At 41.8% G+C, this 17,597-nt stretch overlaps 1 protein-coding gene across 1 annotated transcript; it reads right to left on the bottom strand.

Annotated features, from left to right (window-relative positions):
• Window positions 1-10,738: 10,738 nt before the first annotated feature.
• LOC100784294 (uncharacterized) lies at window positions 10,739-11,845 on the bottom strand. The gene has a single exon (XM_006574069.1). The coding sequence runs from the start codon at window positions 11,843-11,845 to the stop codon at window positions 10,739-10,741; it is 1,107 nt and encodes a 368-aa protein (XP_006574132.1).
• Window positions 11,846-17,597: the final 5,752 nt, after the last annotated feature.

Here is a 17,597-nt window from a genome sequence, read left to right as displayed (position 1 = left end):
CCTGCAATTGTCCGTTATCATATTCCAACATCACATTTTGCATGAGTCATTGCATCATCATGCATATGCGTTCAACATACTTTTTGTTCTACAAACTGCATACCTTTTGTTTTCATGCATGATCCTTGCATTTTCCTCTACAAAACAAAAACAAAAGGGGAAGCATGAAAATTCACGATGCATTCTTAGTTGCATATATTCGGTACCATGAGCCAACCATGTTGGGATCATAAACCCGTTTCACTTAAAAACAAAATGATTGAACATGGTACCTAATGCATGGTTAACTAGGAAATGATGTTTCTTCGGGCATCTCAATTTCATAATTACATTTTCCATGCACCGCTTAAAGTATGCCCGAGTCATTCATCCCTATGAAAGGTTGTTGAAGTATTGGCGATCAGAATTGCTATTCCTTGGATTATAGGGTTGAATTAAGCTCACGCTTTTTCGAAAAAAGTTCATCAAGTCAAGTTGAAGTATGGAAGTAACCATCTTGCAAAAATGGGGGCAAAAGATGAATCGAGTTACATCGTTGCTTCGTCTACTGCCAAACACATTTAGGACTGTTGATGTCCTTGTTACTTCCAGTTTCACCTTGACAAAGATGTCATGGACCATGTTGAAAATCTAAATTGATTCAACCCTATGTCCTGCATAAAAATTCGCAATACTTCAACTTACATCATTCACATACATCCATGCTTTTCATTGGTTGCGTTGTTCATTACATTCTTTCCTTGAAAAAAGAAAAATGAACTTAATCATTTTTATAAAAAAGAAAAGAACACGCTTTACGGTGCCCTTATCGAACCTGTGCTAGAGCTAGAGTAATGGGTGAAGTAGAGGAGGTGCAAAAGCAAATGAAGGCCGACACGGAGGCCTTGAAAGAGAAAATGGCCACAATGATGGAGGCCATGATGAGCATAAAGGAGATAATGGAGGTCAGTGCGGCTTACCAAACCCGTGCTAGAGCTAGAGTAATGGGTGAAGAAGAGGAGGTGCAAGAGCAGATGAAGGCCGACATGGAGGCCATGAAAGAGTAAATGGCCACAATGGTGGAGGCCATGATGAGCATGAAGAAGATAATGGAAGCCAAAGCGATTACAGTTGCCGCTACCAGCGCTGTTGCTAAGGTGAACCCGATGCCCCCTTCTAATATCAACCAAATGAATCATCCAACCTCAGATGTGATGGGCAAAGATTTGGGAAGTATGGACGACCCCATGATGTGCAAATTCAAAACGAGCACACCTTCCCACCATATGGCTTGCCTCCCAACTATACACCATCCAATGTGGCATACATTCCCAATGAGGATGTCAATAACTCCGCTCCCATACTCATTGAAAGCCGACAACCTCATCATGCACATGTCTCTTAAACCGTGGGGGAGACACATGAGATGTCCCACCACAATCTAGCGGACTTTGAGCCTTGCCTCGGATATGCCACTGAAGGGCAAGCAGTTGGTGGTATACCCAGGCCAAACACTTTGAAGGGCCCTCAGTTTCGCCCACAACCACAACCCTTGCATTTTGCGGTGGGAAGAGCCCCACCTGCTATGGCTGAAAAGGGAAAGTTGGATCGTATAGAGGAAAGGCTCAAGGACATTGAAGGAGGCGAAGATTATGCCTTTGCTAACCTAGAAGAGTTGTTCCTAGTACCCGAATATGGTCATTCCCAAGTTCAAGGTGCCGGACTTTGACAAGTACAAGGGGACTACATGCTCCAAGAACCATCTAAAGATGTATTGTCGGAAGATGGGGGCATACGCAAAAGATGAGAAGCTGCCGATACATTTTTCTTAAGAAAGTCTTACTGGGACAATTGTCACCTGGTATACTAACTTAGGAACCTTCCTGAGTCAATTCTTGGAAAGACCTAATGGTTGCATTCATTGGGCAACATCAGTGCAATTCTTATATGGCTCCGGATAGGATGCAACTACAGAAAGTGTGCAAAAAAGGGGGCACGAATCTTTCAAAGAATACGCCCAAAGATGGAGAGACTTGGCAACTCAAGTAGCGCCCCCAATAACAGAGAAAGAGATTTTCACAATAATAGTAGACACGTTAGCGGTGTTCTACTATAAAATAATGGTGGGTTACACACCTTCAAGTTTTACAGATTTGGTCTTCGCCAGCGAAATGATCAAAGTAGGTATGAAAAGAGGAAAATTTAATAATCTTGCTTGGACGAATGAGAAAACTGGGGCAAATGAAGAGGGTGAGAATGAAGGAGAAACCCATGTTGCAACTTCCATTCCTACATGGCCAAACTTCCCACCAGCCCAACAATGTCATTACTCAGCCAATTACGAACCCTCTCCTTACCCACCACCCAGTTATCCTCAAAGGCTATCCCTAAATCAACCACAAAGCCTGTCTACCACACTTCCAATGACGAACACCACCTTTAGCACAAACCAAAACACCAACCAAGAAATGAATTTTGCAGCGAAAAAGCCTATAGAATTCACCCCAATTCCGATGTCCTATGCTGACTTGCTCCCATATCCACTCGATAATGCAATGGTAGCCATAACCCCTGCCAAGGTTCATCAACCTCCATTTCTCCGAGAATACGACTCGAACGCAACGTGTGCTTGTCATGGAGAAGCCTCGGGGCATTCCATTGAGCATTGTAGGGCCCTGAAGTGTAAGGTGCAAGGTCTAATTGATGCGATCTGGCTGAAATTTGAGGAGAATCGCGCGTAAATCCTGACATTGACAAGAGATGCCACACATGGGGAAATTTTGAAAGTTGTTGTTAGATGTCTCTAATGACTCATCAGGATTTTCAAGTTTATGCCATTATTGTAAACCACAATTACAAATGCTAAATAATGGATAAATTTGACATCCTTGTCTCTCTCATCCTTTCACAAACACATCTTGGCTTATTCAACTTCCACCGGAATGTGAGTGTAAGCCATTGGTTTGTTTGCTCAAAGTGACCTGCGCTCCTGAGTGTTGACTTCCAAGACCGTTCAATCAGAGATTACTCGTCCTGCACGTTGGTGGGGTGCCATAAACAATGGGTAAAGCAGAAAAGTTCAAAAAGAAAAAAAAGAAAAAAAGCATTTGATTGACTATGTTTTCAAGTAAAAATATAGACATTCATGTGACCTCATCTTATCATTCAAGAAGTTTTTTCTTTTTTAGAGAGAAGTGAGTTATAGAGAATAGGAGCCATTTGACTTAACCCGTCAACTGAAAAAATCCTTCAAATTATTTCTCGTCCTTGAAAAATTCTTTTTGCGAGAATCGATCGCCTCTTTCATTCTTCCTTGCTACAAGGTTGTGAAAACAAAACAACGATGGATACCTCAGAGCCCTACACTAGGGCAATGAAAGGCACCTTGCATAAATCTCAAGCGAACCTAGGGGTAAATTAGAAGTTCTCACCCAATAGGTTCCCAGCTACAAGGTCATGACGAAAGATAACGATTGGTACCTCAAAGCCTTACACTGGGGCAATAAGGGGCATCGTGCATGAGCCTCAAGTGAACATAGGGGCAGATCAAAAGTTCTCACCCGTCGATGTTTTTAAACACAAAAAAACGGGTGGGGGGGGGGGGACAAACCTTGGAATTTCTATGGATTGATTAAACGCCAAACGGCTCCATTGCCGTCACTCCAAAATGGTCAAGTGACTAAATCAAACAGAACAAACACTTTGAGGGAGTTCCCAGAAAGATTTGCAAAAGATAGGACAAGGTTGCATGAATTATCACCTCTTTCAAATGGATAGTCAATCTGTGTTTTCCAAAAAAAAAAAAAATCAAAATCACAAAATAGGGAAAGAATGTCATGAACATTGTACAACTTTCCATTACATTGCATTGTTTCATATAAAGTCCGCATTTACCAAATTTCATGACAAAGGTTGCATGCATCTGCATCCCTAAAATTCATGTTAACTGCATAAATTTCCTACATCTAATGTCCAATCTTTAGAATTTAGAATGACCGACCCTCTTAATGAGTCAATCTCTTGCTTTCTCATAAAGGCCGACCCTTGGGTACTAGTACCCTCACCTTTAGAGGACTGCACATCCTCACTTTCAGAGGACTATGTGTCCTCACCTTCAGAGGACTACACGTCCTCCCTCTCAGAGGACAATGCGTCCTCACCTTCAGAGGGCTACATGCCCTTGCCTTCAGAGGGCTACACGCCCTCACCTTCAGAGGACTACACATCCTCACCTTTAGAGGACTACACGTCCTTGCCTTCAGAGGGCTACACGCCCTCACCTTCAAAGGACTACACGTCCTCTCCTTTAGTGGGCTGGACGCCCTTGCCTTCAAAGGGTGACACGTCCTCGACTTTAGAGGGCTACATGTCCTTACTTTCAGTGGGCTCCACATCCGAACCTTAAGAGAATTTAAGGTCCTCTGCCCTTAATGCTTAACCAAGACTTGCACTCCCAGTTAAGGGGCCAGTAGTTCCCTTTTATTAGTTCCTGGGCCACCCCTTGATATTGAAGGGCGACCAACTGTGCGAGCACAACCAGAGAGGGAGGCTATCACACAACTACTATGCATATCGGGGCAAGATTTCACCCGTGCCGCTGCAAAGAGACGAGTGTGGATCATGCGCACCAACATGACCACTCTTACACATATATAAATGACGTTGCTACTTAGCAATATTTCGTCTAGCGACCGCAATACCGATCTCCCCCTGCGGAAGTATCAGTTAGTCTATGCCGTTCCGACATAGGTAAGTATGCATGTGGCTTAATTGATTTCTGATGCCATCCACTATTTGCAGGGGTCGCGTCCACAAGACACCTAGTGGACCCGGAGAAGTCCGATAGGGCCCTGGGGTTTTCAGCTCTGGTTACGGGCCTCTATCAGTCCTATAGGGTGCCCGTCCCCACAGCAAGGTCATGCCATCGTGACATAGGTAAGTATGCACGTGGCTTAACTGATTTCTGATGCCATCCACTATTTGCAGGGGTCGCGTCCACAAGACACCTAGTGGACCCGAAGAAGTCCAACAGGGCCCTGGGGTTTCCAGCTCTGATTACGGGCCTCTATCAGACCTACAGGGTGCCCGTCCCCCCCAGCAAGATCATGCCATCATGACATAGGTAAGTATGCACTTCGCTCAACTGATTTCTAATGTCCCCTATTGTTTGCAGGGATCGCGCTCGCAGGACACCCAGTGGACCCAAAGAAGTTCAACAGGATCCTGGGGTTTCCAGCTCTGATTACGGGCCTCTGTTAGTTTTATGGAGTGCCCGCCATCCCCAACAAGGTCATCAGGCCTCCTGCTAACCGAGCTTTCATCAAGAAGTATTGTGACCCCAGACAGGCAGACGGCGAGACACCACAACAGCCTAGGGATGGTCGGCAACAGGCAACAGATGCACCACCACCACCTCTAGAGTTCACCTCAGCTCAGTCACAAAAAGGTTAGAGCGTTGCCTACGACACATGGCCGACCAATAGGCGACCAAGTCCAAAGCCAAAGGAAAGTAAAGTACTTGGTCCGTGACCGACAAGTCATAAGGCGTCCAGCTCAAGACGTTAAAGAAGCGCTACTAGGAGGCAACCTAGTACCTTTTAAATCTCTGCTTGTTATTTGATCACCTTTGTTTCTCAAGTCATAGTAGGACACACCTAGTTGCTCATGATCCTAGGAATTTAAATAAAACAAGCACAAGCTCAGAAGGTAGTCATACCTCACAATATATATATATATATATATATATATATATATATATATATATATATATATATATATATATATATATATATATGTATGTATGTTTAGGTAGTGAAAATACCTTAGATATGCATGTATGTAAACAAAACAAATACTTCACAAAATATATATATATGTATGTTTAGGTAGAAAGATACCTTGGACATGCATGTATGTAAACAAAAAAATATACCTTGGATATGCATGTATGTAACAAAAATACCTCACAAAATATATATATGTATGTTTAGGTAGAAAGATACCAAAATATATATATGTATGTTTAGGTAGAAAGATACCTTGGATATGCATGTATGTAACAAAAATACCTCACAAAATATATATATGTATGTTTAGGTAGCAATATACCTTGGATATGCATGTATATAGCAAAAATACCTCACAAAAATATACACATGTTTAGGTAGCAAAATACCTCATGAAAAGGAAAAAACAAAAACAAACAAGAAAAAGAAATAAACACATGATAAAAAGGAAAAGAGAAAAAAGAAAAATAAGTTGTCTAGCTAAAAAACCAACATGCTTTTGAAAAGAGATGACTTCCAACTTTTCTTTGAAAAAAATTCACTAATCATAACCAGCTTTTGAAAAAAAATGTGTATACACCTGAAGGGTGAGTGCTGTCAAAATTTTCCTGAACACCCAAAAATAAGACTCGGATGAATGCACAAATTGATAAAAGAACATATTTTGGAAACACTGGGTTGACTAAAATAGAGAAAATGAATTATGAGCCCTAGCATCACATGACCAAAAAAATTTTTCGACACTCGAGTGTCCACATAGGTGCATGAAAGACTAGTTTTTCATAAAATTTCCAAACCATCATTGTTGCATTTGTGTCATGGAAATAATGTAGGACATCCCTTTTTATCCTTGAACCAAACCAAACCCTAACATATATCATGTCCAGCCGTTCTAGAAATCTTCTTGATTAAGTCTCTGGGCGGCAAGCACCTCCCTTTTTTCCTATAAATAGGGGAGGGGGGGGCTGTTTCAAAATGTTAAAGACCCCTTGGCTATGCATTTATGCTATTTTGGGCAAAAAACACATTTTCGTGAAGAAAAATCGAGTCGAAGTGCTTCTGTAACGCTTCCGTAAGCGATTCCGTGGAAATTCTTCATTGTTCTTCGTCGTTCTTCACCGTTCTTCATCCGTTCTTCGTTCGTCTTCGTTCTTCAACGGGTAAGTTTTCGAATCCGAGACTTTCAATTCATTTCTTGTTTTGCGTACTTTCACTTTAATTTCTTTTACTTTCAGCTTTCTTTTATTCCGTTTTTAACGTGCTTTAACTGTTTATTTAAACCGTTTTCTCACCTAATAAATAATAAAATGAATTTCAACCGATCATTTGTTTTGTAATCTCGTTTAATCACTGTTAAAACAAAATCTAACCGATCGTTCACGTTGTAACCACGGTTAAACCAAAAAAAGACAAAATAATAATAAAATAATCAAAATATCCTGAAAAATAATAATAAAATAATCAAAATATCTTCGAATAAAATAATCAAAAAAATCAATCGGATGTTTTTCTTTGGAAGTTTCCTTGAATGAATTGACTAATAACCAAAGTGAAACTAAGGCTAAAATCGACTCGCAAATCAAGTTTTGTCCGCAAAAATAAAAAAAAAAACTGTTTTAAGGTCCGACGCCTTAAACGGTCCTCTTTGCTTTTGTCGGTTAACATGGATCGTTCAAAAGCATAAAATCAACACATCACTTTACTGCCTTTTGCGAGAACTACGTAGGTCTGATTTCCTCTTCGATAGAGGATACGTAGGAGCAAAAGCCCCGCTTTTGTCGACCTCGTGAGATGGTTAGAGGTCCAACGCCTTAGCTTTCTCACCAAGTAAAATGGATCATTTTAAGGTCCAACGCCTTAAATGACCCCCTTCCAAGTAAAAAGAATCACTTGATTTGCCCCTTTTCAAAGAACTACGTAGGTCTGATTTCCTTATCACAATTGAGGAATACGTAGGAGCAAGGGAAACACCCTTGTCGACCACAAAAAGATAAAAAATAAAAAAAAGGCATAAAAAGACATAAAAACGTAAAAAAGGGAAAACAAAACAATTTGAAGTCATATTTTGCACACTCGATTAAAGGTTGTCGTCCTTTGTGACGGACGTGTGGGGTGTTAATACCTTCCCCGTACGTAAATACAACTCCCAAACCTTTCACTTAAAATTCCTAGACCACGTCTTTTCCGGTTTTTCCTATGTTTTCCTCAAATAAACGTTGGTGGCGACTCCGCACGTATTCCTTTCTTGGAACACACACTCGAGAGTCACGCGTCGCCCTCCCGCCGAAGGGTAGGTTGCGACAAGAGCCTTTTCTTGTGAGGACACATTTGTAAAGTTAGTTTGCATGAAATACCAATCATCACAACAAAGACCAAACAACTTAAATGGTGCACGCTTCTTTCCACCAAACACATATGTCTATATACGTGCATATACATATATTTTTGTGAAAGGCATTTTATGATATATATCCACACATATATACATATTTTTTGAAGAGCATTTTCATGCTAGATATCCACATATATACATATTTTTTTAAAAAGCATTTTCATGCTAGATATCCACATATATACATATTTTTTTAAAAGGCATTTTTATGCTACCTATCCACATATATATACACATTTTTTTTAAAGGCATTTTTATGCTACCTATCCACATATATATACACATTTTTTGAAGAGCATTTTCATGCTACCTATCCACATGTATACACATTTTTGAAAGGCATTTTTATGCTACCTAGGTGCAAGGTACTTACCATGATGCAGCAAGTTCAAATGCTAGTCTAAAAAAACCACACAACATGCTCTCATATTCGCGTAATTCATGCATTTTTTGATACAAGACAAAAAAAGTTAGATTCTTAGGCCTAAGTCATGTTTTTGGCACTTTATTCTAGATTCTTAGGCCTAAGTCATGTTTTTGGCACTTTATTCTAACACCTTAAACTGTCCACACACTCAAAATGGAAGCCATATATGCATAAATTCATTCCACAAGCCAAACTTCACAATATCACACACAAAGGCCTATAGCCATCCCATACAGCCCCCTAATTCAAGCAAACAACACATGGATTCACATATACATTGCCTCACGAAATTTGCAAAAACAAGCAACCAAAGCACTAAAATACTACAATGGAAAGGCAAAGATCAAAGTAAAGTGGCACTTACTTGTAGGGGGTGAACAAAAATGCCATAAAGGAGAGCAAAAACGCAACAATGGAGACCCGGAACTGCTGGATTCAAGTGTTCCCATAAGCCTTGGTGTTCTTGAGGGTTGGGGAAGATTTTGGGGTGAAGAAATGGCTTCACCCCCTTATTTTAAAACTTCTGCCAGACATGCTCGCCCAGGCGAGCTAACCCCCTATTTTTTTTTACAAAACTCCTTTGCAAAAATTTAATCATTCCTTGCCATGTTCATTATTATTATTTTTTAACTCCTATGGTCATAAATAAACTGGGCAAATCAAAATAAAATTCAAGAAAACAGGCAAATAAATAAAAGCAGGAATTTTAAGGAACAAAATTAGAGATACTTGGCTGCCTCCTAGGAGCGCTTCTTTAACGCCTTGAGCCGGACGTAAGATGATGATTGATTGATCATGGGCCTAGCACCTGCTCGTACCTGCCCTTTAGCTTTGAACAAAAGAAATGGCATCATGCAACAAATGTGAGACAACACCACAAAATGTCTTCATTACCTTTCACTTACCCGTGTCTCAATTTTGGTGTGGTATTGATCATCACTCAAAATGACTCTTTACTCATCCTCCAATCCGCAGGACGACAAGATGCAAATGCATGCATGCTTATGATTTGGATGTTTAAGTGCAGCAATTAAACAAGTGTTATTTTGTACAATTTTACTTAAACGCTTACGACACCCTATTATTTGAGCCAAATGGCTCCGGATTCAAGATCGAGAATGTGTGCTCTAAAGAAGTAAAAGACACAACAAAGGAAGATTAATATGCAAATCATTAATCCAATATTTATTAATGTTGCGATCGTGGTTTACAAAGGATTTCAAGACTTTGGTGATCCCAAAGAGTTCTTGGAGGACAATCATGCATTGAACCCTCTAGCTGCCCCAGGTACTAAGCATAATATCGTTTGACGATATCAAAATTCACAGGTGAAGGCAATTCTTCGTCATCCATGCTGGCAAGCAACAATGCACCTCCCAAAAATGCCTTCTTCACAACAAAAGGCCCTTCATAATTTGGAGCACACTTCCCCTTGTGGCCCTTCTGAGCTTGGGATACTTTCTTCAAGATGAGATCCCCCTCGTTGAACTTGTGTGGGCGTACCTTCTTGTCGAAAGTGTTCTTCACTCGACTTTGATACAATCATCCATGGCTCATGGCAGCTAATCTCTTACTTTCTATAAGATTCAACTGATCAAAGCGAGTTTGAGCCCATTCCGATTCCTCCAACCCTGACTCGGCTAGAATCCTCAACGAAGGAACCTCTACTTCAAATGGAAGCACAACCTCCATCCCATGTACCAAAGAGAACAGGGTTGCCCCAGTTGATGTGCGTACCGAGGTTCGATAACCATGCAGCGCAAAAGGGAGCATCTCGTGCCAATCCTTGTATGACATGGTCATCTTCTGAACTATTTTCTTGATGCTCTTATTAGCATCCTCAACTGCCCCATTCATCTTGGGCCTATAAGGCATAGAGTTGTGGTGTTGTATCTTGAAATCCTCACACATTTCCTTCATCATTTTATTGTTCAGATTGGTGGCATTGTCGATGATAATCTTCTTAGGCAAACCATACTGGCAGATTATCTCTTTCTTTATGAACCTAACCACCACGCTCCTAGTCACGCTGGCATATGAAGCCGCTTCAACCCATTTGGTGAAGTAGTCAATGGTGACCAAAATGAAGCGATGTCCATTTGAAGCTTTGGGCTTAATAGCCCCAATCACATCTATCCCCCACATAGAGAATGGCTAAGGCGCTGCCAAGATGTTCAAGGGTACGGGTGGAGCATTGACATTATCGGCAAAGGCCTGGCACTTGCGGCATTTCCTCACATGGATACAACAATTGTTTTCCATATTGAGCCAGTAGTACCCTGCCCTCAGGATCTTCCGGGCCATGGCATGTCCGTTGGCATGTGTTCCAAAAGATCCCTCATGCACTTCCACTAGCATTTGCTCAGCCTCCTTGGCATCCACATATCGGAGCAAAATAATATCATGGTTCCTCTTGTACAAGATATTTCCACTTAGGAAAAAGTCGGCGGCCAACCTTCGCAACGTTCTTTTGTCGTTGTTAGAAGCCTCCAGTGGGTATTCGTTGTCTTCGATATATCGATTGATCTCGAAGTACCAAGGTTTTCCATCTTGCTCCTCTTCTATCAAGCAGCAATGTGCCGGCTTGTCGCGACATCTAAATTCGATGCACGACAAATCCCCATGCGGGGTCAATTGGAACATGGACGCCAGAGTGACAAAGGCATCAACCATCTGATTCTCCTCTCTAGGGATGTGGTGAAAGGATACACCATCAAAGTACTCTATCAGTTTTCTGATGTAGGCCTGGTAGGGTATCAACTTATGATCCCTGATCTCCCACTCTCCTCTCGACTGGTAGATTACCAAGGCTGAGTCCCCATATACCTTGAGCAACTTAACCTTGAAGTCAATTGCCGCTTGGATCCCAAGGGCGCACACCTCATACTCAACCATGTTGTTCATGCAGTCAAAGCCTAACCTAGCAGTGAAGGGTATACATTGATCGTTGGGGGTAACCAAAACCGCCCCCAGTCCATGGCCTAGTGCGTTAGACGCACCGTCAAACCACACAATCCATTTGTCCCTATCTTCATCCTCTACCTCCTCCTTGAACAAGGTCATGATGTCCTCATCTGGGAATTCTAGATGCATAGGCTGGTAGTCATTGATGGGTTGCTGAGCTAGGTAATCTGCCAAGGTGCTTCCCTTTATCGCCTTTTGAGTGACATAGACAATGTTGATTTTTGACAGCAGAACCTGCCACCAAGCGATCTGTCTGGTGAGAGTGGGTTTTTCAAATATGTACTTGACTGGGTCCATTTTGGACACCAACCAAGTGGTATAGTTCAACATGTATTGCCTTAGACAGTGGGCGACCCAAACTAGGGCACAACACGTCCTTTCAAGCAACGAGTAATTCATTTCACACGCTGTGAACTTCTTGCTTAGGAAATTGTTAGTGTTTAGCTCTACTGAGCTTTAAAAGATTGGCTAAGATTTTGTTAAAACATGAACACTTAGACAATGAAGGAAAGCTGGAGTTGCTGCACATGATGTTCAACGTTATGTCAAGGAATAAGATCGGGCTGCACAATGCACAAGGCAAGATAAAATGTCTAGTGAAGAATTGAAGTTGAAGGATCCACGATGTCGGATACAATGTCCTGACATCCTGCTCGAGTATACTGGAAGTGCTGTACAATGCAAGATAAAAGTCAAGTGAAGCATTGAAGCTGCAGGATCCAAGATGTCGGATACGATGTCCTGACATCTGGCCCGAAAATACTGGACATATAAATCTGTTAGATCTTCAACAGATTATTGTGCAGTTAGCAAGAGATAAGATGATCTATCTTTAGGAACGAATTAAAAGATCATTATAGTTCGAATTTCAAAGTAGAAGAGTTCGTTCAGGGATTAAAGATTAAAGATTAAAGATTCAAACTAAAAGATCAAAAGGTATCTTTTAGTTCTTTAACTGCAGATTTTCAGGAAGAAGATAGATCTCCTCCAGCATCAAGGAGTTGCAGCCCAGAATCGTACACGGCTATATAATCATGGAGGCTGCACGAGTTCTGTACCAAGTCCGGGATTGAAGAGTTATTTTGTGAGTTTTGGGACTTGAGTCTTTTGTGAGCCACCTTGATGGTACCTTAACATCAAGTGTTGGACCTATGTGTGTAGAGTTGATCTCTTGTGTCTAGAGTTGATCTCTAGTGTGTAGAGTTGATCTCTTTTGTACAGAGTTGATCTCTGGAGTGTCTTTGAATTAATTGTAAACACGGGAGTGTGAGTGAGAGGGAGTGAGCAGAGGTTCTCATATCTAAGATTGGGTCTTAGGTAGAGATCGCACGGGTAGTGGTTAGGTGAGAAGGTTGTAAACAGGGGTTGTTAGACCTTGAACTAACACTATTGAGAGTGGATTTCCTCCCTGGCTTGGTAGCCCCCAGATGTAGGTGAGGTGCACCGAACTGGGTTAACAATTCTCTTGTGTTATTTACTTGTTTAATCTGTTCATACGGACACATACAATCTGCATGTTCTGAAGCGTGATGTCGTGACATCCTGTACGACATCTGTCCCCTGGTATCAGAATTTCAATTGGTATCAGAGCCAACACTCGAAATCACAGAGTGAGATCTGGGGAGATAAATTCTGATGAACATGGAGAAAGAAGGAGGACCAGTGAACAGACCACCAATTCTTGATGGAAGCAACTATGAATACTGGAAAGCAAGAATGGTGGCCTTCCTCAAATCACTGGATAGCAGAACCTGGAAAGCTGTCATCAAAGGCTGGGAACATCCCAAGATGCTGGACACAGAAGATGAGTATGACCTGGATACTGATGAAGGTCTGACAAATGCAGTTGTGCTCCTTGGAAAGCAGTTCAACAAAGTGCTAAACAGAATGGACAAGAGGCAGAAACCACATGTCCAGAACATCCCTTTCGACATCAGGAAAGGCAGTAAATACCAGAAAAAATCAGATGTAAAGCCCAGTCACAGCAAAGGAATTCAATGCCATGGGTGTGAAGGCTATGGACACATCATAGCTGAATGTCCCACTCATCTCAAGAAGCACAGGAAAGGACTCTCTGTATGTCAATCTGATACAGAGAGTGAACAAGAAAGTGATTCTGACAGAGATGTGAATGCACTCACTGGGATATTTGAAACTGCTGAAGAGTCAAGTGATACAGACAGTGAAATCACTTTTGATGAGCTTGCTACATCCTATAGAAAACTATGCATCAAAAGTGAGAAGATCCTTCAGCAAGAAGCACAACTGAAGAAGGTCATTGCAGATCTGGAAGCTGAGAAGGAGGCACATAAAGAGGAGATCTCTGAGCTTAAAGGTGAAGTCGGTTTTCTGAACTCTAAGCTAGAAAACATGACAAAATCAATAAAGATGCTGAACAAAGGCTCAGATACACTTGATGAGGTGCTGCTGCTTGGAAAGAATGCTGGAAACCAGAGAGGACTTGGATTTAATCCTAAGTCTGCTGGCAGAACAACCATGACAGAATTTGTTCCTGCCAAAAACAGGACTGGAACCACGATGTCACAACATCTGTCTCGACATCATGGAACGCAGCAGAAAAAGAGCAAAAGAAAGAAGTGGAGGTGTCACTACTGTGGCAAGCATGGTCACATAAAGCCCTTTTGCTATCATCTACATGGCCATCCACATCATGGAACTCAAAGCGGCAACAGCAGAAAGAAGATGATGTGGGTTCCAAAACACAAGGCTGTTAGTCTTGTTGTTCATACTTCACTTAGAGCATCAGCTAAGGAAGATTGGTACCTAGATAGCGGCTGTTCCAGACACATGACAGGAGTCAAAGAATTCCTGCTGAACATTGAGCCCTGCTCCACTAGTTATGTGACATTTGGAGATGGCTCTAAAGGAAAGATCATTGGAATGGGAAAGCTAGTTCATGATGGACTTCCTAGTCTGAACAAAGTACTGCTGGTGAAGGGACTGACTGCAAACTTGATCAGCATCAGTCAGCTGTGTGATGAAGGATTCAATGTAAACTTCACAAAGTCAGAATGCTTGGTGACAAATGAGAAGAGTGAAGTTCTAATGAAGGGCAGCAGATCAAAGGACAATTGTTACCTATGGACACCCCAAGAAACCAGCTACTCCTCCACATGTCTATCCTCCAAAGAAGATGAAGTCAGAATATGGCATCAAAGATTTGGACATCTGCACTTAAGAGGCATGAAGAAAATCATTGACAAAGGTGCTGTTAGAGGCATCCCCAATCTGAAAATAGAAGAAGGCAGAATCTGTGGTGAATGTCAGATTGGAAAGCAAGTCAAGATGTCCCACCAGAAGCTTCGACATCAGACCACTTCCAGGGTGCTGGAACTACTTCACATGGATTTGATGGGGCCTATGCAGGTTGAAAGTCTTGGAGGAAAGAGGTATGCCTATGTTGTTGTGGATGATTTCTCCAGATTTACCTGGGTAAATTTTATCAGAGAGAAATCAGAAACCTTTGAAGTATTCAAAGAGTTGAGTCTAAGACTTCAAAGAGAGAAAGACTGTGTCATCAAGAGAATCAGGAGTGACCATGGCAGAGAATTTGAAAACAGCAGGTTCACTGAATTCTGCACATCTGAAGGCATCACTCATGAGTTCTCTGCAGCCATTACACCACAACAGAATGGGATAGTTGAGAGGAAAAACAGGACTTTGCAAGAGGCTGCTCGGGTCATGCTTCATGCCAAAGAACTTCCCTATAATCTCTGGGCTGAAGCCATGAACACAGCATGCTACATCCACAACAGAGTCACACTGAGAAGAGGGACTCCAACCACCCTGTATGAAATCTGGAAAGGGAGGAAGCCATCTGTCAAGCACTTCCACATCTTTGGAAGTCCATGTTACATCTTGGCAGATAGAGAGCAAAGAAGAAAGATGGATCCCAAGAGTGATGCAGGAATATTCCTGGGATACTCTACAAACAGCAGAGCATATAGAGTATTCAATCCCAGAACCAGAACAGTGATGGAATCCATCAATGTGGTTGTTGATGATCTGTCTCCAGCAAGAAAGAAGGATGTCGAAGAAGATGTCAGAACATCGGGAGACAATGTAGCAGATGCAGCTAAAAGTGGAGAAAATGCAGAAAACTCTGATTCTGCTACAGATGAATCAAACATCAACCAACCCGACAAGAGATCCTCCACTAGAATCCAGAAGATGCACCCCAAGGAGCTGATTATAGGAGATCCAAACAGAGGGGTCACTACAAGATCAAGGGAGGTTGAGATCGTCTCAAACTCATGTTTTGTCTCCAAAATTGAGCCCAAGAATGTGAAAGAGGCACTGACAGATGAGTTCTGGATCAATGCTATGCAAGAAGAATTGGAGCAATTCAAAAGGAATGAAGTCTGGGAGCTAGTTCCTAGGCCTGAGGGAACTAATGTGATTGGCACCAAGTGGATCTTCAAGAACAAAACCAATGAAGAAGGTGTCATAACCAGAAACAAGGCCAGACTGGTTGCTCAAGGCTACACTCAGATTGAAGGTGTAGACTTTGATGAGACTTTTGCCCCAGTTGCTAGACTTGAGTCCATCAGATTATTACTTGGTGTAGCTTGTATCCTCAAATTCAAGCTGTACCAGATGGATGTGAAGAGCGCATTTCTGAATGGATACCTGAATGAAGAAGTCTATGTGGAGCAGCCAAAGGGATTTGCAGACCCGACTCATCCAGATCATGTATACAGGCTCAAGAAGGCTCTCTATGGATTGAAGCAAGCTCCAAGAGCTTGGTATGAAAGGCTAACAGAGTTCCTTACTCAGCAAGGAGGAATTGACAAGACTCTCTTTGTCAAACAAGATGCTGAAAACTTGATGATTGCACAGATATATGTTGATGACATTGTGTTTGGAGGGATGTCGAATGAGATGCTTCGACATTTTGTCCAACAGATGCAATCTGAATTTGAGATGAGTCTTGTTGGAGAGCTGACTTATTTTCTGGGACTCCAAGTGAAGCAGATGGAAGACTCCATATTCCTATCTCAAAGCAAGTATGCAAAGAACATTGTCAAGAAGTTTGGGATGGAGAATGCCAGCCATAAAAGAACACCTGCACCTACTCACTTAAAGCTGTCAAAGGATGAAGCTGGGACCAGTGTTGATCAAAGCCTGTACAGAAGCATGATAGGGAGCTTACTATATTTAACAGCTAGCAGACCCGACATCACCTATGCAGTAGGTGTTTGTGCAAGATATCAAGCCAATCCCAAGATAAGTCACTTGAATCAAGTAAAGAGAATTCTGAAATATGTAAATGGCACCAGTGACTATGGGATTATGTACTGTCATTGTTCAGATTCAATGCTGGTTGGGTATTGCGATGCTGATTGGGCTGGAAGTGCAGATGACAGAAAAAGCACTTCTGGTGGATGCTTCTATTTGGGAACCAATCTTATTTCATGGTTCAGCAAGAAGCAGAACTGTGTGTCCCTATCTACAGCAGAAGCCGAGTATATTGCAGCAGGAAGCAGCTGTTCACAGCTAGTTTGGATGAAGCAGATGCTGAAGGAGTACAATGTCGAACAAGATGTCATGACATTGTACTGTGACAACATGAGTGCTATTAATATTTCTAAAAATCCTGTTCAACACAGCAGAACCAAGCACATTGACATTAGACATCACTATATCAGAGATCTTGTTGATGATAAAGTGATCACACTGAAGCATGTTGACACTGAGGAACAAATAGCAGATATTTTCACAAAGGCTTTGGATGCAAATCAGTTTGAAACACTGAGGGGCAAGCTGGGCATTTGTGTGCTAGAGGAATTATAGCAACTACAGCAATCTGAACGTGCCCAAACGAATCACTTAACATTAATAGCACGTTCACTACTGAACCAAGGAAAATTCGACCGTTGCTTCACACGACCCTCTACATTCCTCATTCAAATTTATATCTGCTTGGCATTCGTGTTTTTACCAGCATTTCTCAATAGCCTTCTGAGATTTACGAAATCATTCCAAACGCTCTGTTTTTCCATGGCTACCTCACCAAAAGAAACTGCAG

The sequence above is a fragment of the Glycine max genome, chromosome 1 (genome assembly GCF_000004515.6).
Source record: "Glycine max cultivar Williams 82 chromosome 1, Glycine_max_v4.0, whole genome shotgun sequence".
NCBI classification, from domain to species: domain Eukaryota; kingdom Viridiplantae; phylum Streptophyta; class Magnoliopsida; order Fabales; family Fabaceae; genus Glycine; species Glycine max.
This window is presented reverse-complemented; position numbering and strand designations above follow the sequence as displayed.